Raw genomic sequence first — 23,211 nt, forward strand, 5'->3', positions numbered from 1 at the left:
TGCCCTGATTCCCACAGACAGCAGGAAGCTCACTTCAAAATAAAAGCACAGAAGGTCATTGGGTTCTGTCACATTGAATCAGACTCAGGAGATAAACTACAGCTTCAGCTCTGTCATGTTGCTGTACCTATGCGATACCTGCTCCGATGTGACTTTTAACCCCTTCTTCTGCATCCAACAGACCAAGGAGTCAGCCACTTTGACAGGCTTCACAGTTCAGAATTAAAACAAAGGTGGAGGGAAAGTTTCGTTTCAACTCCGTCTCTGTATCGGAGGTTCCTCTCACTTTAAATCAGTTAAGTCGGTTCAGTCCACAACCTTTAAACGCCTGCCTGTACACACCAGCTTTCTTTAACTTTAACTTTCCTCTCAGTGTTGTCCTATTTCCTTCTTCATTATTTTGCTTTAATTTATTTTTTTTAACTGTATGCATATTTCTGTGGAACACATTTTCACTGTGATTTGGAAATAAACTTCGTGTGTTTGTGTGTGTGTGTGTGTTTGTGTGTGTGTGTGTGTGTGTGTGTGTATGACAGAGAGAGAGAATGAGAAAACACACAGTAACACAGCAATTGCATTTCCTGCTTGTTTTTGTTGTTGTTTTTTTTATCAGAAACTCTCTGGACCACACAATAATTCTGTGTTCCTTAATAACATATAATAAGTTATAATAAACTCTTCTCTGTCCCCTAGTTAAAGTTGGGTTTGAAAAGTAGATTTCCCTGATTCAAATTGATTTTAGTTTGAATAATGTGATATTGATTCATTAAAGGCTGAATCCATTTTTAAATATAGATATATTTTGCCACAAACACAGGTTAATCTCAGGTTAAAGCTCACAAAACTATTTCAACAACCGTCAAACAGTTAAAACAGATCATTCCCTCTTACTTTGGTATTCTTGCTTCCACCACAATAAAATCACACTTCCTACACAGCTCTTTCTGTACTTCATTTTCCTTCTCTTGTAGTAAAAATCTCAGTTTTCTGCATTATTAGCTTGCTTGTTACGCACCATCTACCGTTGTGTACAGTGCTGTCAGCCTCTGTTTGTTTGTTTTTTCATAAATGATCTGCTGTTCAATCCTGAAGAAATTTAAACTTTTACAAATCTTGCCAAATTGCAAAATGCTTACTATCTCTCTAATAAAACCTCTTTAACTTGGCCCTGCTTCATTTCAGCAGCATCAGGTAATGTTCGTATGCTGATTCGCAGTTTTCTTCCCTTTTTGTTCTACTTTTAAGATGGTTATAAAAAGCCAGGCCAGGAAAATCTCCTTCATGTTTTTCTGTGTTTTATCCTTAGTTACTTTGACACAAAGGCATCTGCTGTGATGCTCACACCTCCCATGAAGTAGGAGGTCAGCTTTGTTTTTATGCATAGATACAAAAATGTGTAAAAATGAAATCATGGATCCAATAGAACCCTAGTCCTAATATGTTCTAGTGTGTTCTAGTGAGTATTGCTTGTGCTGAGCTTGTATCAGTTCAAAGCTGCTTAATGTCACTGCAGACAGGAGAAAAAGCTTGTGAAGACTTATTAAAGTTTATTAAAAGTATTTAAATACCGATACATTTGATTTTCATGATAAATATTAATAGTAGTCACAATAATAATAATATTTTTTCACAGAAACCCCTGTCATAGTCCAATGCCTATGCAGGTGTACCCCACCTTTCACCCTATCACACCTGGGACAAGTAACACCCACCATGAACCTAGAATCCAAAAAATGGATGAACCTTTAAAAACTTTGATACACTGAAGCAAAATATCCCAAAATCGAACGTTTAAATAAAAATTTTGCAGAGTATTAAACAAGTAGATCCTCTGTGGATCAATTTAACTTTTCCCACTGTTTTATTATTAATATATTTATCTTTATTCCCTGAATTTGGGCTGGCAGAGTGTGAACCCAATCAGAGAAACTAAGGCAAGACATGATGTGAGAGGATTGCCGGTGACCTCTACCAAATATCTTCATTGTGCAGACCCAGTTGTTCCATGTTTCAGTGGGAAAGTGTTAGAAGAGCTGCAGATGTCCTGCTGCTTTTATTCAGAATTGTAGTTTTCAGGCTCGAGAAGTCATTTGTCCACAAGGTGGGAGCAGTTTACACTGTTACAGCTTTATGTCACTTCAGGATAAGGCGATGTGATGTCTGTTTCCTGCAACATTTTTGGAATGAGGCTTGTTTGTACTGTCTTGCTGTGTTCATGCACACAAAAAATAAATGAATGGAGTCAGTTTCACAGGAGGAGGAAGAGAAGGTCACAGATGTAGTTCGAAGGAATGTTGGCAGCTTTTCTCTGCAGCTCTGTATCGCTTCAATAAAGCCTCCTTTCTATACATCCTCTGAGCCTGAACACAGAAAGAGACTTCAAGCTGAGAAGATGAAAAAACAAACTGCTCTCTTTCTAAATGAAAGTTGATCTCCAGCATTTCAGACAGAAATCCATCCAGTTCTTATCTCTCAGCAGGTTATTCACATTATGACTATCAGATTCCATCAGAACCAGTATCATCTTGTAAGTTAGTGACTCAGAGTCCAGTTTGGAAAACATGTTGTTTGAAGTTTGAAGTAAAGAGTTTCTGTGGCCGTCGTGCATGAGATTCATTAAGGAAGATGGGTAACTCCTACATCCTCCCTGCAGCGATAGGTTTTCAGTGTTCATATAGTCCACAGTTTCCACCATCCACTGTCTCCTCCGACATGCTCTGTGAACAGGTCTGCAGAGGTCCCTGTGAGGAAGGATCAAAGGTTAGGTCAAAGCTGTGCTCTGCGCCAAGAAGGGAGCCCCTGTAGCCTTATAGTTCATATAGGCTTGTTTGGATGGGAGGAACAAGACCTTATAAGACTTACAGGAAGGAAGTCCCCCCCCCCATTTTTTTTTTTGTCTGCATGGTAGGAACTAGTAATTTCCAGAGACCCTGTTTGTGGAGTAGCTCTGACTTCAGGGTCAGTACTCTTCAACACAAGACTAACTGTTCAGTGGTTATAATGCACTCTTCTGGACATAGGCACACATCAGAAGAACAAATATTATAAAATCCATGTAAACATGGGGAACAGTTATGTCTAAAAATACACAGGGTATTAGAGAATTTTTAGTACGCCTATATGTGACTTAGGAAATGCAATGTGACTTTCAGATCTTGCATTCCTTCATCATCCAACAGTGTTCATCAACACAAAGCTAACTTCTATAGAGAAAAAAATGAAGACACCACTATGTGTGCTCACAACTTTTATGAACAGGATTTCTGGGGATAACTACATGGTGGAGAGTCTCCACAGGAGCTTGTCTCTGCTTTTTTCCTATAGTAATTGGTTGTAGAAAAACCTGATAATGCCCAAATCTAGGTCGGGCATTATTTGCTGCCCCAGTTGAAGGACTTTAAGGAACTTAGGGTCGGGAGACTAACAAGTAGATCATGTGGCAAGTGCAGTGATATGGACAAGGTACTGGTCTGTGATGGTGTAGCCATTGGCTCTGTTTGTCTGGGCTGAGGCTTGGTGGTGACGAGAGGGGCTCAGTCATTCAGATGAAGCTCAGGTCAACATTTCAACAGTTGCCTCAAGGTGCTTTATATTGTAAGGTAGACCCTACTATAACACATACAGAGAAAAACCCAACAGTCATAAGATCCCCTAATACGAAGCACTTTGGCGACAGTGGGAAGAAAAAAATGCCCTTTTAACAGAAAAAAATACTTCCAGCAGGCTATGGAGGGGCAGCCATCTCCCACAACCAGTTGGGGGAGAGGAAGAAAAAGCAAAAGACATGCTGTGGACAACAACATGCAGTGATATAAAATCAGTTTAAGAACTGTCTGTCTGTTTCTCACAGACTCTGTATGGCTTGAGCTGATGGCTTCTTTGTTTGAGGAGATTTTGTTTTTAATGTGCTTTCATAAATCTGATATTATTTATATAAAGGTTTCTAAAAATGTGTCTTATCATCGGTGAAAAACTAATACCGCTTTTTTCCAGAAATCTGCATTAAAAGGGACTTCCTCTACAGCTGGGCTCACAGAGGAGACCAGATTGAACCTTGCTTTTTAAACTTTTTTTGTCTGCTGCATTTCTGCCTTGAATCAAAGGGGGCTGTATGATCTTTAAAACAGATAAAGCTATTGTGTTCAGAATCAGAATACAAAATCTGTATTTGTGTTCAGTTTTAAGAATAGAGTGGATGGTTTCTGAAAAGTGTCTTAGAGGTGGTGAAAAACTGTAAGACTGCAGGTCAGCCGGGGTCTCAGCTCAGCTTGGCAGCAGAGAGACCACTCTCATCTTTCAGTCCAACAATACAAGTCTGTTTTAACCAAGAAATTAATTAGAGTTGAAAGCTGAAACCCTGGGAGAAGGGGGGTTGAAGGTTATATGGCCTTTAAGGTTTTATAAAGTGTCTATAGTTGTGGAAAGTTTTATCATTTCTTTATTTGTACATAGAAAACAAACAGAAAACACAGCTGCTTCAAAATGATTTGACATGCACATTGGTCCCTGACTTTTTAAAGCCGTTTAATGTCTTTAATTTATTGTTTTGCGTTCATGACCACAATAGGCTGAAAATCCAGTTCATGGCATGTTTTTACTGCTCCTCTTTAACAGAGGAGTTTCCTGTGTAATAATGATTACGATGCAATAAGCACAGACACTAACGACAGAATCTCTGTCGTCCTTGTGACACATTGACAGGTTGGAATAACAATTTTTTTTGGTTCACCATGAGTTGAATATGTGGAGGAAAATGGATGGATGAATGGTTCATTATGCGTCAGGGTGAAGTTAGCTGGTTTGGCCAATCAGCTTTTGATTCCTACATGATGTCAGAGCTAGTCGTAATTTTTTTTTTTGAGCTACTCATAATTGAATCCGAAATTGAAAGACACATCCTCCCAGATCAGACGTGTGTCCCTGGATGATGTCATTCTTGCTCTTAACCCTGCCTACAAAGCTCTGATTGGCTCATTATAGCTGCCAGTTAACACAAACACAGACTTCAGAGTAACTAACAAGCCTGAGATGTAGTGGAGTGATTTGAAGGTGGGTTTTGCAGGTAACAGGTGACCAGCAGGTCACATGAGTCACAGTAGTTACAGTTCACTTGTTTTCACTTGATTGTGTAATCAATATGTTTGACTGGAAGTTAGCAACAATTTCTACCTGTCTAATCTAAGGTAACCTCCAGGGGCAGACCTGAACATCACCTGGTTAGGATGGGTCACCTGCTGTTGAACCCTACTCCAGTGCAAAATAGGATGGATTTCAGGGCCAGTGAGGACCAGGAAAGTAACATTCATATAAGAACCAGTACATGATCTAGTAGTTTTAGTCTCAGTCGTATTTGCAGTATTTTCATAGATAGCATGAGCAGCCCCTCCCTTCCTGCCTGAGTATAAATACGAGTGTTTGAAGGAGGAGCTGCAGCTCTTCAGGTGCGTCTCTTTAGCTCAGCACACACCTGTCACACAGCAACATGCTGCCAGCGTGAGTATTTGCAATACTACTATTACTACAAATGTTACTCTATGTACTGCTAAAGATACCAGCATGAGTGATACTACTAATATTACTGCATTTTAAAATAATAATACTGCTCTACACAAAGCTGTTGATGACTACTCCTTCATTTTATTCTTGTTACACTGTTATCCTCCTGTGCTTGTACTACCAAAACTGTTTCTACTGCACTATATACTTTTGATACTACTGCTACTAACAATAGTATTAATAATATTAATAATAATAATAATAATGCACTTAACATTGATAAAACTACTAATGCTACTGCATTTTAAACTGCTTCTATTGCCACAACCATTATACTGCTAACACTAATAATACCACCGCATTTTTACTGCAGTAGTATTAATAGTCTACTATTACAACTACTAATAATAATACACTTTATACTGTGAAGACTGCTGTTACTCATATGACTTGTGCTAGTGCTACTATAACTGCACTATACAACAAACACTGCTGCATGTCGGTGTTGTAATACTTTAGTACTTTTGCAGTTCTGCTGTGCTTCATGTAGTTGAAATCATTGGTATTACTTCATCCTGACTGGATGCAGATTATTACTGACTGTTTTTGACTGTCAGCTCATTTGTCCAATCAGATCACTAAAAAAGTTTCTTGTTTTTTGATCCAATCAGAGTTCAGCCATCCTCATTCCACGTGGTGATGGTATTGATTTGTGTATTGATTGATTTCAGCAGAAATGGACTCATTACTAATGATCATTGATGAGGTTTATTGGTGCTGATTATTTTATTGTCCCTGTATCTTATTGATGAGTGTATGTGAGGCTGATTCTGACAGTGTTGGTCAGTACTGATTAATCTCCTCTGTCACAACAGAAATCTATTGATCATGTCCATGGCCGTCTTTTTGACAACAGCAGTTTCTACCGCTCCCTTGGAGGGTAAAAAAAAGAGAAGCTATGTTTTGTATCTTATTTCATTTTATTATTTCTGTTTGGAGAGAAGACTTTCTGTGTGTCTTCCAGAGAAGGAGCTGGAGGAGGTGGAGGTTGAGGCCACAGAGGAGGGGGAGGTGTCCGAGGAGGAGGAGGGTAGGCCTTGTGTGTGTGAGAGAAACCAGCTTTTATCGTGAAAAGCAGATTCGTGTCAAATTGTTCATGAAGCATAAACTCAGAGTTTATACTGATGACAAAATGAAACCAAACTGAGGTCACACGAATGGAACCTGACCCTCACACAAACCTCAGAGTGGACAACAGCATCATCGTCTGTGATCTTTTCAAACCGGTTTAAACTTAACATAAAGACACAAACATGTCACACATTTCAGTCACAAAGCTTTTTAAAATAACTCTTCAGGCAGTGAGATTCTTTCTTTATTAATGAAACACTATATAACCATGACATAACCTTAGGTAATCAGTGTTTGCCAAATATTACCTGGTGTTGGTTCTTGGGGTTTGTTTGGGTGAGTAAATGTGTGTGAGACATTCTCAATGACCCCTCTTCGGGTCCCTGTACAAAGTAGAGTGGGTGTGAGACTGTAGGGCTGACAGTGAAGGTTTGGAGAAGGTGGTGTTTGCTGTTTTTGAGGGAAAAATGACAAAATCCAACAGCTTTTTCACAGTACTCAGTCCTCAGAACATCACCTATCTCTCATTTGTGTACTAAAATGTTTTTACTGACACAAATCACTACATCCGGGTCAAGATAATATAGGTTTTCTTTGTTTATTGTTAATTTGTTTGTGTTTGACTGAATTAATTTCAGTGTAAGTCCTGTAGGATGCGTGGCCTCTGTCCAGTAAATGAAATATTAGAAATCATAAATCTTCGTGAAGCAGTGAGTGCAGCACATGTGTTAATGCTAAGCTAGGTGACATACGCGCATAGGGGAAAGGTAGAAGGAGTCAGAGGTCAAAAGTCAGAGCAGAAATAAAAAGACACTAAAACAGAGAAGTGTGACATTTGTTTAAAACTTCTAATTAGACATAAATGTTGGATGTCTTCTCTTTCCAGATGATGATGACTCCAAGAGTCAAGATAAGATTGAGGGTGAGAGGCAAAACACACTGTGACCTTTGCCCTGTAGTTTTATCTTATAAACCTGCATAAACACAAAGAAATGAAAAGTTCAAACATCAGACTGTTGTTTAAATGAACGTGACGTGAGAACCTTATAAACATCTCTTTAAAAATCTGTGTGTAATATATGTTTTTCAGTCTTATCTAAATGTGTCACAGAATGAATCTCAAATGATGCCTTTAGGTTTATAATAATATCTGGAAACACAAGCTTCATTCATGCCGAACACCTGACAGTTTGCTCCTCCCCCTCCTGCAGGAGCATTTGGTGGGCAGCGGACCACCACGGCAACGGTGGTGGCAGTGGGGGCTGCTGGGGGTTCAGGTGAGTAGACCTGATCAGGTTTTTCCTTCCTGAATAGTTTTTTTGTTTGTTCCAACTGGTCTCAGGTTTAATCCAGATTAACTGGCTGCTTTTCAGACCAGGATTACCCTGAATGGGTCTAGTCCACTTCCTGAGCTCCTCAGGTTACTGCAGGATGTCCAGAACCACGGCATCACATACAGGACAAACTCTGCAAAAGCAAAAGCAGCAAATATGTTACTAAACACAAGCAGTGAAGTCTCTGCAGTCTTTGAGAGACTAAAACTCTTAGTTTGTGTTTCTTATATTCACATGTAGCTGTGTACAGTCTAATTTCAGCTAACTGTAATAATCTACTGCCTGTTCATTTTTTAGCTTTATTTGATAAACACAGTGAAGAGAAGACAGGAAGGCAGGAGCAGAGAGAGAAGGAAGAAGGCATGTGGCCGCGGGTCGGACTCAAACCCAGGCCAGCTCTCAGTAGTATGGCATGTGGTTGCCAGCTCCATGCATTGAGCCAAACTAGCGCTCCCAGACTGTTCATTTTTAAAAGAAATATGAAATCACCATTATGTTAGAAAGTACTGAAAAATAATATTTAGTTTTTGTATTTCACACAAGCGAATATTGAGGAAGAAATGTAAATGTTTGATGATAAAATCGTGCTTCTTTTTTATGGAAGTAAAGATTATAAATGTGTTTTTCAGCAAGAAAACATGAAGATGAGCTTTTGGTGACATGCGTGGTTTGACTCAGGTGTATTTTCTCTGCAGGTGTCTCCTCTGACATTCAGGATCTAAGTGGTAAGTTCAGCTAAATGTATAGTTTCTTGAAGATGTTAGAGAAAAGTACAGAACTGATAGCTTATCAGAGTCTATCCCAACTTTATTGAGAGACATTCTCTTATTTGATTGAAATATTACTGATATTTCTGTGTTCTGTGTTAGGCTTTTGGCTTTGGGACCTTGTGTAGTCATAGAAAACAGAGCTTCTCTGACATTTAGTTGTTAAACTAAGGTTCACGAAACAAAATAAGTAAGAGTTGAAAATTCATGACGGTTTACTGTTTTTCTCAGAGCCTGCTGTACACCCTGACAGTTATCATTAGAAAAAACACTCAACATCAAATCCCAGAAACTGCATCATGGGAAGCCCCCAGCAATCTGAGGCTATTATAACATAACTAGCAGTCAGGCTCACCTGACTATATCCATTATCAAAGAGGAAAGTTTTAAGCCTAATCTTAAAAATAAACAGGGTGTCTGTCTCCTGAATCCAAACTGGTTGCTGGTTTCACAGAAGAGGGGCCTGAAAGCTGAAGGCTCTGCCTTCTATTCTACTTCCATTCTAACTCTACGGTCTGAGAGCAAATATACTTGTTTAAAAATGATGTTTATTTTCAGCTTCCAGTGGTCAAACAGCAGGGGGAAGAACACATGAAGGAACAGCCGGAAGCTCAGCAGGTAAACCAGGTGAATCTCATCCAGAGAGAAACGCGATGACAAATATGAACATCTTAGACAGTAAAATGTTTGATTTGAATGGGAATCAGATTTCAGTCACTCTGCTCTGATCACTTCTCTGACTTTTGTTAGGTTACAGTCTCATCAGTGGAAACACTCCCTACTTAAAGGACCGCACAGAAATTTGTGTGGCAATTTAATACTTTTAAGAGACATGTTACACTCCAACCTCTTTACAACGGTTGAACTATCCAGTCATTTTGCTACATCAATACAGTGTAGTGCCTCTACTCAGGACCAGTAAAGATTAGATGGATTCTATAGCGTTTTTCTACTCTGAGCACAAAGCAGGTTCTACAACTTGTCCCATTCATCCATTCTCATAAGCACTTTTTACTTATGCTATTCCTATGTAAGTGTTTCTATCTAACATTCACACATATTTATACTCTTGGCTGCTCTCAAGTGGGGTTAATATCTTGGCAAATGTCTTTGGCCTGTATTTGCATGCAGACTGGAGCACACAAGGCTCAAACGACCAACCTCCCTATTAGTAGGTGACCTGCTCTATCTCCTGAGCTACAGCCACCTCTTATTGTACTGCAATATCAATTTCAACACAGACTCCAAATATCTACGTAGGTTTGGAAGGAGGTTTTGATTTTAGGGTCTCAGGAAAAAAGTCATCACTGAAGTGAACAACTGGGACCCTGTTACCTTAGGAAAGCTCATAAACAATACACAGTACACAGTCACACAACCTGGAAAATAACACCTGCTCTTCATAGGTGTAAAACAAACAAAATAAAAGGAGAAATGAAATTAAATAAAATTAATAAAACAAAATAAAGTCTTCCTGTTGTAGAATGACAGAAGTCCAGTCTGAATTGTCTTTTAATGTTCCTTGTGACCCAAAAAGCAGTGCCTGTAAGGACGTGTGTGTCCCTTCAAAGCAGTGCTTTAAAGCACAACTACCCATCTACTACCCGGGTAGGACTAATAAAACATCTGAATCCCAAGGAATAGCTTGACTCAGCCCTTCAGAGATCTCCCACAATCCAATCGCATGGCTGGCCACACCATTTCACCATCATCCAGAATGTAATTGGGCTGTACTCACCATCAATGGTTCTCTACAATCCTGTGTTGGGATTTTTCAATACTAATATTGCAACACCAGTTGTTTTTTTCTACTCAGAATTCATGGCCAGGATCTCTTTGTCTTGCTCTGATACACACTTGGCCACCATTACTGGAAACAATCTCACATGGAAGTGTTAGACAATGCTTCCTGTGCTCAAGACATAAGTTCATTGCACGTTCTGTAAGGGCTTTGAACATCTGACCATTTTACTTTTTTTGTATTTAGAAGCTAAAACTGCTCCTGTTGTTACAGGTTCTGCAGCAGCTGAGATCTCTGATGTTTCCACAGCTTTGATCCATTCTGCAGGTAAACAGCCTGGGCTTTTTAAAAAATGGCAGATATGTGGACTTTTATTTTGAAGAACAAACAGGGTGCAGTCAATAACTATTTGCGGCCTGTATCCATTTGGATGGAACAAAACTTCATGTCAAAACACTGAAATCATCATCAAATGGCATCATGACATTACAAAAACGTAAACACAAGAATTAAGGTGTTTATCATTAAGGGGGAAACAAATCCAAGCCTATGTGGCTCTGTGTGAAAAAGTGATTACCCCCTAAACCTAATAACTGGTTGGAAAAACCTAAGCAGTAATAACTGCAGTCTAGTGTTTGCGATAACTGGAAATAAATGCTGTGGAGGACTTCCCTCTCATCTTTGCAGAATTGTTGTAATTCACCCACAGTGAAGGGTTTTCAAGCCTGAACCACCTTTTTAAGGTCACCCCTCATCTCAACCAGATTCAGGTCAGAAATTTGACAAGGCCCCTCTAAAGTCTTCGCTTTGTTTTTCTTAAGCCATTCAGAGGTGGATTTGCTGGTGTGTTTTGGATCATTATCCTGCTGCAGAACCCAACTGCACTTCGGCTTGAGATCACAAGCAGATGGCCAGACATCCTCCTTCAGGTCGTTTTGGTAGACAGCTGAATTCATTGTTCCATTTACCACAGCAAGTCTTCCAGGTCCTGAGGCAGTAAGCAGTCCCAGACCATCACCATACCGGCATCATATTTTACTGTTGGCGTGATGTTCTTTCTCTGAAATTCTGTTACTTTTATGCCAGATGTACTGGACATACACCTTTCCAAAAGGTTCAGCTTTTGTCTCATTAATCCACAGTATTTGTGAGCAGAGGTTATCATCTCGGAACTCTCTTTTTCCCCCGTCTTGTAGAGTCATGAACCTTAACTGTGGCACGTGAAGCCTGAAGTTCTTTGAAAGTTGTTCTGGGGTCTTATGACCTCTTGAATGAGTCGTTGCTGCGGTCTTGGAGTCATTTTGGTCGGTTCACCACCACACCATCACACCTCTTCCTTCATGGTGGTAACCATGTAGTAGTAGTAGAGAGCATCCTTTCACAGCGGGTGGAACTAAAGATCTAAAATTTGGACTCATCAAAGGAAAGCAGATTTCTACGCATCTGATGTCCATTCCTTGTGTTTCATGACCTGAAACAAATCTTTTCTGCTTGTTGCTTTTCCTTAGTAGTGGTTTCTTAGCAGCTTTTTGACCATAAAGACCTCATTTGTACAGTCTCCTCTGAACAGTTGATGTAGAGATGTGTCTGCTTCTGGAACTGTGGCATTTACCTGGGCTCTAATCTGAGGTGCTGCATAACATGACTGAATGTCCCAACCCCATTAAGAAGGCAATAAATGCCACAAATAAACCCTGACGAGGCACACCTGTGAAGTGAAACCCATATCAGGTGACTACTCATGAAGCTCACTGAGAGAAGGCCAAGGGTTTGCAGCACTGTCAACAAAGCAAAGGAATCTAAACTATAAGACATATTTAGAGTTATTTATCATTTTTTTTCTTTGCTTAATAATTCCATATGTCTTGCTTCACATATTTGATGTGTTCAGTGTGTATCTACAAGGCAAAAATAGTAAAAAATAAAGAAAGTCCATTAAATGAGAAGGTGTGTTAATCGATGATTTCTGTGTTTTAAGGAGACAAGCATTCTTCTGCTTTATCTCACACAGAAACAAATGGTAAGTCCAATTATTACTCTGCTGGCATTTTGAGAATTATGTATTCATTAAGCTCAGCACAACAGCTGACTGTACGAGCCCTTTAGCATAGAAAGCTTCACATCTTTAAACCTGGTCTTTGTCTGCAGGTTCTGCAGGAGCTGTCTCAGAGACCAACAGTAAGTAGCTTTCAAATCCCTCAAACAGAGACCAATCAATAGATCATTGATTAAACATCAATGAGTTGAAGACCTTTCAATATGTCTGTGAAGATTCTCAGTTCATTGTAGTCTAAGGAGCTTGGAAAGAAAAGCATCTGGACTTCTTTAAGTTTCCTTGAAGAGGTTTCACCTCTCATCCGAGAAGCTTCTTCAGTTCTTGGGTCAAATGGTGGAGAGCCCCAGATTTAAGCCCTGTGGGAGTGTCCCCCCAAGAAGGACAACAGACCCCCTATTGATCCTCTACCTAATCACACGAACCAAGGTGTGAAAACGGGTGTAGGTCACAATCAGCCAAGGTTTTTGGTGAGCTCATTGTGAAACCAAGCTCCATCCTATTATGTGATTTCCTGATCGAGCGATCTGGATTATAGATGGTAGGCAGTTGGTGTCGTAACCCACCGCCTCTGTTCAAGGATGGTCGTTCACAGTGGACATAGATGGCATTGGCATCTTCGAAAGAGTGACCTTTGTCCTTTAGATGCCATTGTCCCTCTCATGGGGAAACACCCACAGGGCTTAAACCTGGGACTCTCCACCATTTGACTCTAGAAAAGAATAAGCTTCTCGGATGAGAGGTGAAACGTCTTCAAGCAACTTAAAGAAGTCCAGACGAAAGATCTTACAATCTCTTCAAAAAATTATCAATTCTTGTTTTGTTTTGTTTTTTCGAGGTAATGGACAGAAGCTCCTGAATGGAGGAGGAGGGGGTGGAGTTGGCAGTCAGACAGGTAACGCGGTATGGAGAGGGGCTACAAGGGAGACAGGTGAAACCTATTTTTTAAGAAGCTCAGAGACATTAAGTTCAACTCTCTTTTCCAGATGCTGTGGGATTCTTTCAGGGTGACGTTTCTCACCTGGGTCTTACAGGTGAGTGTCCAGGTGAGGTGTCTGTGACATCACTTTTACTTCATCAGATCCAAGTCAGATTTTTAAGTGCTACAAAGGCAAAGATCACTTCTATGGCTTTAAGGAGGAATCTCTCAGCAGCTGTCATTGACTTTTTCTCCTTTAGGATCCATAGAGCCATCTAGCCATGACTTCCTGCTTGGCATGATGGGTAAGTTCAGCTGCTCTCATTTTACAAACCAATAATTTTCTTAAATCTGAAGCTTGATTTGATGATAAAATCTGAGGTCATTCCAGATACACACTGACTCTTTTGGTCTTTTGCTCCAGCTCTGACTCACAGAGGGATGTGGCGAGTTTCAACACAAACAGGCTTTCTCTGCAGTAGCGGGCTCAATAAAACCTTAAACCCCAGTCAGAGATAATGATTATCAGATTATTAGTCTTCTTTGTTAGGCCAGGCTCTCTGCTTCACTCCCTGAGAGCCCTCAGACAAAATGGGTTATTTCACAGGTCATAGTCATTTGTGAGTGACACATTATCAGATGATGATGGTGATGATGATGATGATGATTAAAACGTCAAGGAAGAATATAAAAATATCACATAGAGCAAGATGGGGATGTATGTCACAGAGCAGTAAAATATTTTAATTACAGCTAATTATTTTACCTATGAGTATGGTCAATGCTGCTGTTTATTTCTGTAGACACTAAAACTGGTGAGCCAAATTGTGTTACAGGAAGTTCTTTAAATAAAAGGGGATCAGATTCCCAGGGCACAGAGACTACAAGTCTAACAAGAAAAAGTTTATTCATGGAGGTGGGAAGCAGGAATAAAAGCAAACAAAATTCTAAAAAAACGTATGGAATAAAATGTTCTTGGTACCCTAAAATCCCCCAAGAACAAATAAAAACAATTCTTAAAACTACAATAAAATGTTCTTTGTACAGTAAAATCCCACACAGTCCAGCAATTCAATTGTCCTACAACCCAATACCAATGTTCCTTATATGTAAAAGTTAAAGAGAGGAATTCCTCTTCTGAAGTGGGGACCACCTCATCCCTCCACTGGGCACCCCACATCACAACCCAGCTTGCACTCCGCACTCGAGTCTCTCGCTCGCTGCTTCGCCCTGTAAATAAACATACTGGCCAGAACCATCGTCTGACCTGGCTAATAGCCATGTCATATCTGGCCCTTCCCCTTGCTCAGCCAACTTTCTTTAAACAAGTCCTTTCCCCAGCTGATAGGCCATACCCACACCTCAACAGACGCCTGCTATTTGCTAACTGTCCAGAGTCCACAGTGGATTAAAACAATAGCATGCAAAACAAAAAAAACAAACACTAAAAACATGCAATACAAATATCAGAATAAAATCATGCAAATATAATCAGAACCCCACTCACAAATAAACACTAAAATCAGAATAAGACCAATTATAAAGAAAAAAACAAAATACATCTCGGTGACAGCTGCACCTTAGTTGTGAGATCTAAAATTGGATCTATTAAGGCTTCCTGCTACCTGCTGCTCTCTGGCAGGTATCTCCATGCCCTCCTGGGTTTTAAATGCACCTTAGGACACACATGCATCAACACTACATATGAGCGGGTGGAGGGAGGTTTGGAGTCTTCACACACCCCCGCTACCCCCACACCCTCTAGCAGATCATTACATGAAGGAACTTTTTGAATACAAGCGCTCTCACGCTCACAGGTGTACACACGGGTGCTCACACACACAAACGACACTCTTTTTGGCTGCTACCTCAAAGCACACTGTGCGCTGTCGAGCTTACGTGCTGCACAATAATATTCAATATTTAGTATTTACTGTTATATTCACATAGATTATTGCGATGATGTTGTTTATTATATTGCTCTCCTTTTTTTGCTTGTTTGATATATGTATTTTTTGTCTGTTTGTTTTGTTTGTTTTGTTTTTTGCCCTTTATCACCATCCCTCTTCCCCGCTGTTCGCTCTTCCCCTACCTCTCTTTCATTCTCCCTTTTCTTTCCCCCAGTCAAGTCTGTCCCATGTGTAGCAAGTGAAAATAAAATAAAATAAACAATTATATATTTAAAAAAAAAAGGCTTCCTGTCCCACAGCCTGATGAAGGAGACATGGAAATCAGATCAGAGTGAATGAATGTGATTGGTTGAACAGGTGTTCTTGGCGTCGATGAGACTTAGCAGGAAATCACAATCAAGTAGAAGAATATTCACACATTTTCTAAATAATCACATGAACACATTCTTGTGACAATGTGGTGCACAGCTTGTGCTTCATTCGGTGAGTATGGTATGATTTACCACACATATAAAACATATTCCCACGGCAGAGAATCTCTATTACACTCAAAACATGCTGGAAATAATTAAAATAAATAAAAATAAACAGTGACAATGTGGTTGATTCAAACCAAAACTCTGAATATAACATTTTGCTGATCAGGTGATATTTTCATATAAAAAGAGAGCCTCTTTCATGAGATATAAAGACAAGACACAGATAAAAAGCCATTAATGTCATTTTCCAGTATACCTGTCAGATGTCTGAGCCAAGAAGAAACACAGTAAACATGATTCTGTATTTTATTGTAGTGGAATGTTTCTGTGTTTTTAGGTGGTGATGCTTTCGGTCCAGATGGTCACGTTAACATCCCAGGTTTGATTTCTTTCTGAAACACTTAAAGTGATTCTTTGATTAGTGAACTTAACCATGACTACTAAAGCTGGGGGAAAGGGCTCTGATGTGATTTAGGGTTTGTTGTTGTTGTTGTTTGTTTGTTCTGTTTTGATTGTTTGATATTGGTGTTAATTATTGTTTTGCTTTTTGTTTCTGAATTATCACAGGTAACATGACAGCACCCTCTCACCTGGAGCCTTCAGGTATGACTTCCTCTTCATTTAATAATGTCTGAAATTGGACAAATCACGCTGGTTGATGTTTTTCTTTTGGTGCAGGTGTGACAGCAACTCCACATGCAGATCAGAACAGTCTGAACTCACTTGCAGGTGAGTACAGACTCCTCCCCCACTAACGTCATCCAAATATATCACATGATGTTTTTGAACTGTCCAATTGTTTTTATTCAGCCAAAAGCATTATGTAGCTGCTAGTGGCAGTTCAAACACAGCATCTGTGTTTGTATCTCTGCTGCTTCCTTTCCTTGCTTGTTAATCTTTCCTACCTCCTGTTTCCTGGTATTGAAGATCTTGTTCATCATTCTGATACCATCGTTGATCAGCCAGGACCAGATCAAACTTTCCTGAGTTCAGGACCTGACCAATCATTACCCAGTTCTGTCTCTGGCTCCTCCCACTCTGCAGGTTGTGAGAGGAAAGACTTTTACTCTGAAAACCAGATTAACTTTTACTCTGAAGTTTACCTTCATCTCTTATTTAGTAAAGCAAAACAGCATCTTTTTCCTTTTCAGGGGCAGTGTCTTCATCCTCAACACACATTGAAGCTCTCAGAGACCAGAAAGGTGATCTCACACTAGCATAAATGTAATCCCAAAGGTTTTAAACTTTACATCAGCTCCACTGTAGACTTTTCAATGTTGTTTCTTTTTTTCTAAACTTAAATTTAAAAAAGACACATTATTTGGCACCTGAACTAAGGAAAATATCACGGGTCCCGATCCTTCATTATCTGTTGACCATATTTCATATTGGTGCTGTATTTGTCCTCACAGATGCAGCTGATTCAGCTGGTACTGATGGTAATTCCTCAGAGCTTCATGCTCTTAAATTTACTGCATATAAAAATACCTTCAACTATTTAATTATTGTTTGATTTTCTGAATTTGCTTTGTGTTGTTTAGGAAACGGTCGACAGACCCTGTTGACAGACACAAATGGAGGTAAACGTTCACCATTTTAGTTCACTTTGATAAAAACATTCAGATCTGCAACAGAACACACCTGAGTAGACCAGACTATCCATCTGTCACCCACCTCGATGATTTGTCCATTCACGGTAGCAGCAGGCTAAGCTCCAGACATTATTCTCCTCAACAGTATCTTCCAGTTCCTCCCTGAGAATTAAGAGTCTCTCACAGGCCAGATGAGATATATTACCTCTTTGATTTGCTTCATAAATAAATGAATCATGGAACAGAGGACCCCAAAAAAGGAAGAAGAAAATCCCATCTTTAATCGGAAACAGGCATTATTCATACACTCTGCGTTTGCAAAAGGCAAAATTTAAAAGAAAAAACTCCAACAGGTCATATGTGAAGGGTGGGAAAAAGAAAAACAAAAGAATACATTAAAGACCCACGTTACTTGACTGTGATCAGTTGCTATGAAGCAACGTATCTTTCCCTTATCTGGATTCACTTACCATAAGATTTATGATCTGGATAAACGTTCACATGAAACTTACTATCTGTCACATTAGCCCAGGGTTTCCCCTGCATGTTTACATAAAAGTGGTAGTGTTGGCTGTATCTGATCAATCACAAAGGTCTCGTGACTCTTGTTCCACAGAAAGTGATCTGTGAATGTTACTTACTGGGCAGCACAGTATTATGGTGGTTAGCACTGTTGCCTGCATTCGACTCCACCATTTGGCTGGTTGTATGTTTTCCCCACGCTTCTTCCCACAGTTCAAAAATATGCAATTAGTGGGATTAAGTTAATAGGTGATGCTAAAGTGTGAATGCCCCCCCGTTACCGTGATAAGGATACTTGAAAGAGAACTGCAATTGCACTCATCCACTGGTCCATCTCAATCATCACTCAAGATTAAGATCCTGAAATACTTAACTTAATCACTTGGAGCAGCAACACGGAGGGAGTAATCCACCATCTTCTCGCAGAGGACCATGGCTTCAGAGAAGGAGGTGCTGATTCTCAGCTTGGCCCTGGTGTAAGATAATGGTCATGTTCTGAAAAAAACAACAGTACTACCTCATCTTCAAAAAGCAAAAGCCCTCTGTATCAATTTAGTGATTCTTCATTTGAACACAGGTGAACATAAGACATTTGTTGAAAAGTCAGATAGTGGGTTCAGAAGGATTCCTGGCTCAGATCGCCCCCTTAGATACTCCTCACACCACCTTCATCGCCAACATTTGTTTCTGCAGTTTAACTTTGCTGTTTGTGTTTCTGCAGCAGAGACAGAAAAACTGGTTTCCTTCAGCGATCTTTATACTGATCTCACAGGTACAGTCTAATCAAGCTAATTATTTATACCAGATTATATGTTGGAATTCAGTGTCTCCATTGTTCCATCGTTAGACTAGTAAACTGTTAACATTATGAGCTAAAAGAAGCTAAAAGTCCGGAGTATGTAATGTTTACGTCACCAGGTCAGGGAGTGGTACTGCTCAACATGAAGCTCTTTAAATGGTTTGAACACTTCTTACAAAAATAGCCTCACATTTTAAGTTATACAATTTGCAGTCAAAGACAAGGCGTACAGGAAGTACAGGACAACAGCCAAAGTGCAGAATAACTGGAAACCACACCCGAGTCACCTTATCCAGTCGTTAATCTGGAATCAGGATTGTATTTTAAATGATCAGTGAAATAATGTGATAAATAAAGATGTGCTGATGATGTCATCAGGTGGTGCAGAGTCAGTAACCAGGATTAACGTCAATCTCACAGGTGAGGTGAACAGATCAAAAAAAGCTGTTTACTGATAAACAGTGTTAGTAATGGATGAAGCTCTGTGTTCTGTTATTTCTAGCTCCAGGTCTTGGATTCGGGCATGATGTCACAGGTACTACTACTTACTATGACTATGAAGCTCATTGGTTCATAATCCGGTGTGGGGGAGGGGGGTTATCCACTTTCTGTCACATGATCATGTGTTACAGAGTCTCCATCCATTATGATCCAAACTGCGTCTGTCGATGTCACACAGACACATAACCCAGGTACACATATCTTTACATTTGTCTTTACAGTTGTCCCTGGTTCTCTTTGTGCATTTGTGTGTATATCTTTGTGTATGGCCGTCTGTCTCTACATCTGTCTTTCTGTCTGCCTGACTGTAAATCTATCTGTACATCTGCCTGTCTTTCTGTAGGTCAGCCTTTGCATCTGTCTGCTTCTGTACACCTGTCTGTACATTTGTCTGTATATCTGGGTTTACATTTTCCTGTCTGATTCTCCTCTGCTTTATTCAGTTTCAGGCATTCACCCTCACACAGATCTGGTTACCATGACAGCAGACTTCTCTGGGACAGATACAGGTATGTCCATCTCCCTTCAATATACTAACAGTTAATTAACAGACAGGTGAGAGGTCAAAGGTCAGATGTATGTTCTGTGTGTTTCAGTTGCAACAGATCATACAGGAAGGCTTCTCGACTCTAGTAAGTTCTACTATACCTATTCCCACCTAAAAAAAAAAACAGTCCAATTCCAGCGACTTGCCCTAACTCACAAGGGTTGTCACACAGCCAAGTATACAACATGCTCTTTATACACTTAGAGGGAGCCTGCAATTAATCAAAGTTCCAAGGGCTATGGTGTTTACTTATGGTTTTGTAGGGGGGGGCTTAAAGTAAAAAAAAAAAAAAAAGGTTTATTGATCATGTTTTGATCATTTCTTTGATCTTTGCTTATTGATGCTGTTTAAAAAACAACAACCTAGATGTCCTTTGTCGCCTCTGAAGGGTGAGGTCTAAGGAGCTTGCAAAGAAAAACGTCTGGACTTCTTTAAGTTGCTTGAAGACGTTTCACCTCTCATCCGAGAAGCTTCTTCAGTTCTAAGGGTCAAATGGTGGAGAGTCCCAGATTTAAACCAGTGGGAGTATCCCACTCCAGACGCTTTTCTTTCCAAGCTCCTTCCATTACGATGACCTGGGTGACTGAGAACCCGCACAGACACTCTTACAAATCCGGCAGTTTAAAGTGTGAGCATGAAACAAAGCAGCATCGCTGAGAAAGGTGTAGATCAGTGTCATGTGGTCTATCACGAGGTTCTGGCTCATTCCTGTTAATAAACTCACATTCAAACGCAGGAGAAGATCAAGTTGTGAGGTTTAGTGTTTGTGACTGACTGGGATTGAGTTCATGTTTCAGAGTGTCTGTTCTTATTCTGCTGTAGGTCTGTGTCTCTTTGTGGATGTGTCAACACCTACTGAATACACAATGTGTGTGTCGTTTTTTTCTTTTGCAGGTCCTCCAGCTGTGACAGATCACACACAGATGGCTGGTAAGTCTTAAAAATGTTCACAGCTTTAAAAGGTTTAGAACACATACCTGAAATACGGACAGAGCCTGTATGCCACGTGGAAACCTATGCCCTCTAGAGGACTAAGACTGCATATGCTCTTTTCCACATTGCCACCATATTGGAAAATTCCATGTATTCCATGTCTTCTATGTACTAGTGGGGAATTGTAATCTTACCAAGTAGTTAAAAACACACACATTGGGGGGATTGTTGTGAACTTCTGTATTTGTGATTTTTGTATAAAAGCATCAGAGGTTAATAAGTAAGAAATCTTTGTAATCCTCAGGGTAAAAACATCTAGTATATCAGACCACTGACTAATGATTGCATAGTTTCTTCAGGGGGAGGGGCTTAAGCTTTTCAAGCCTGGGTTAATGCTAAGATAAGTTTCTTCTTTGGTTGTTAATATCAGTATTTTTGTAAATAAATAAATAAATAAATAAATTGCAGATTGGATGAAGAGAATTCTTCCCTCCAAGTGTACTTTCTCCTTTGCATCTGTGCCCCAGAAGGTTCAAAGGTGTGCTGGATGCGGTTTGGGGTCCCATTTTTTGGTTAAAGGATATTTTGCTGTTTGTATCTGATATGAGATCAGGTGCTGAAGGCTTGTTCTTTCTCTTTTCTTGGTTCTGCTTGTTCTCTGCAGGTTCAGTTACTGAACAGTACAACCCATCTGGTCAGGGTCCTGAAGGTTTGTTATCATCACACTCTTGACTCGAATCTTTACAATATTTCATTTACCGTAATACATTTTCTCTATCACTGAAGATGTCCTGAGCAGTCTGATGTTTCCTGTTTAGTTTACACTTTCTTTGTATTCAATGTTCATCAAACCCTGAAAGTGATTTTTATTTAAAAGAACCTTATGTCAGGGTCATGAAAACCCTGCAGCATCAGTACTGGATGTGTTAGATCTGTCCCTCCAGATCCAGATAGTAAAAACCCACACATAAATTCATTAAGTGTTTTAACTCATACCAGAGGGTATAAAAATGATCCAAAATATGATCCATTATTTAAACCGTCTATTGTAGCATGCAACAGAGAAGCTTTGCAAACACATGCTGGAACATGTTGAAAACGTGTGTTAATTAATATGTCTGTTTGGAATGTTTTTATTTTTATTGTTCTCATGTGAAGCTTTTCACTGAATCTTAGTTTCTCGTTCAGGTACAGAAAATGTGGAACTGGAGGATACCTGCTGACTTCCACATCAAACCGCGAGTTCGCTTCCTGCGTTACCGTTTCCAGTGTACCGACCAATCAGCACGGCCAATGAAATCTGACCCCTCCCACTAGCTGTAGGCCCCTCCAGTGAATGGCAGCAGGTGTTTTTTTTTTGTTTGTTTGTTTTTTTAATATTTAAAAATGTCGGTTTATAGACATTTATTTTGTCTTAGAGAATCATGGAGGGAAAGTAAAGAAAATTAGTCTCAACAGTGTGCTGATTCAGATTTGATCTGATGACAAAAAGGAAGTGACATGTTCATTGTAAAACATGGTTTAAAAATTCTGTAATAAATGTGTTTGTTGATCATCAAAACTGAGAATTTGTCTTTTGCCCAAACTGGTCACTAAACTGTCGTCCTGGATTTTGTGAGCTCTGAATAAATCTTATTATTCATCACTGATTGAAGAAAATAAGAACAACCCCAGGTTTCTTAGACTCCATTTCTTAAAATTTTCTGGACCACCACGCCACATGATGTCCGTCTAGTTGACACAGCCCAGGTCCACATCACCCTGAACCCTGGTGAAGGTCTGGTCTGGTGACCCCAGTACGACACTATAAACGGATTACTGGAGGCCAGTGTGATCATCCCATATCAATCATCATGGAATATGCCAATACTTCCCGTCTTTATGGGCCCAGGTAAGGGTAGATGAATGGTACAGGATTTTAGACCCGTGAACAACACCACAACACCAGACGTTCTTCATCCCACTGTAACCATTTGCTTTACTCATCTTCCTGTTTAGGTTTGGAGGCAAAGTCACCCTCTACAATGTAGGCGATTGTAAATTCTTCTTAATTTTCTCTGCTCATGTTCTACATCCTGCTTCTATCATTTAAGAAACATTTCTAAATTGAGCCCTATAGTATCTCATTCTGAACTGGAGATTGTTATTCGTGCATTCATTTCATCGTAATTGGACTACTGTAATTCACTGTTTACATGTCTAAACAAAAACTCCCTGGAGCGTCTGCAGATTGTCCAAAATGCTGCAGCAAGGATTCTGACAAAAACATCTAAGTACTCTCATGTAACACCATTGCTTATACAGCTGCACTGGCTCCCCGTTGAATTCAGAGTCCATTTTAAGATACTGGTTCTGACATTTAAAGCTCTTCAAGGACAAGCACCAGCCTACATCATTGACCTTTTACAGCCCTATGTCCCTATAGTAGGTCCCTGAGGTCTTGTGATCAGGGCCTGCTTGTTATTCAGCATATAAGGCTGAAAACCA

At 39.8% G+C, this 23,211-nt stretch overlaps 1 protein-coding gene across 7 annotated transcripts; it reads left to right on the forward strand.

The window, feature by feature from the left end:
- The first annotated feature begins 5,426 nt into the window (after positions 1-5,426).
- On the forward strand, positions 5,427-23,158 carry si:ch211-80h18.1 (uncharacterized protein LOC555593 homolog). 7 transcript variants are annotated; one of them, XM_042214874.1, is made up of 29 exons: positions 5,427-5,493; positions 6,372-6,436; positions 6,521-6,586; positions 7,514-7,549; positions 7,839-7,904; positions 8,657-8,686; positions 9,287-9,355; positions 10,743-10,796; positions 12,448-12,489; positions 12,618-12,647; positions 13,361-13,417; positions 13,509-13,556; positions 13,702-13,746; positions 16,168-16,209; positions 16,398-16,433; positions 16,509-16,559; positions 16,758-16,874; positions 16,982-17,032; positions 17,243-17,269; positions 17,372-17,410; positions 18,666-18,716; positions 19,122-19,163; positions 19,246-19,278; positions 19,376-19,435; positions 19,688-19,753; positions 19,841-19,876; positions 20,686-20,721; positions 21,389-21,433; positions 21,913-23,153. In XM_042214874.1, the coding sequence occupies exons 1-29, from the start codon at positions 5,483-5,485 to the stop codon at positions 21,945-21,947; spliced, it is 1,386 nt and encodes a 461-aa protein (XP_042070808.1). In that variant the 5' UTR covers positions 5,427-5,482; the 3' UTR covers positions 21,948-23,153. The 7 variants fall into 7 exon arrangements, with proteins under 7 accessions (XP_042070808.1, XP_042070809.1, XP_042070812.1 ...); XM_042214875.1 differs by having other exon boundaries at positions 9,287-9,346; positions 21,913-23,151; XM_042214878.1 differs by lacking the exon at positions 18,666-18,716 and having other exon boundaries at positions 21,913-23,158.
- Positions 23,159-23,211: the final 53 nt, after the last annotated feature.

Source organism: Haplochromis burtoni, unplaced genomic scaffold, assembly GCF_018398535.1.
Source record: "Haplochromis burtoni strain Fernald_Lab_line unplaced genomic scaffold, NCSU_Asbu1 Contig_620, whole genome shotgun sequence".
Lineage (NCBI taxonomy): Eukaryota > Metazoa > Chordata > Actinopteri > Cichliformes > Cichlidae > Haplochromis > Haplochromis burtoni.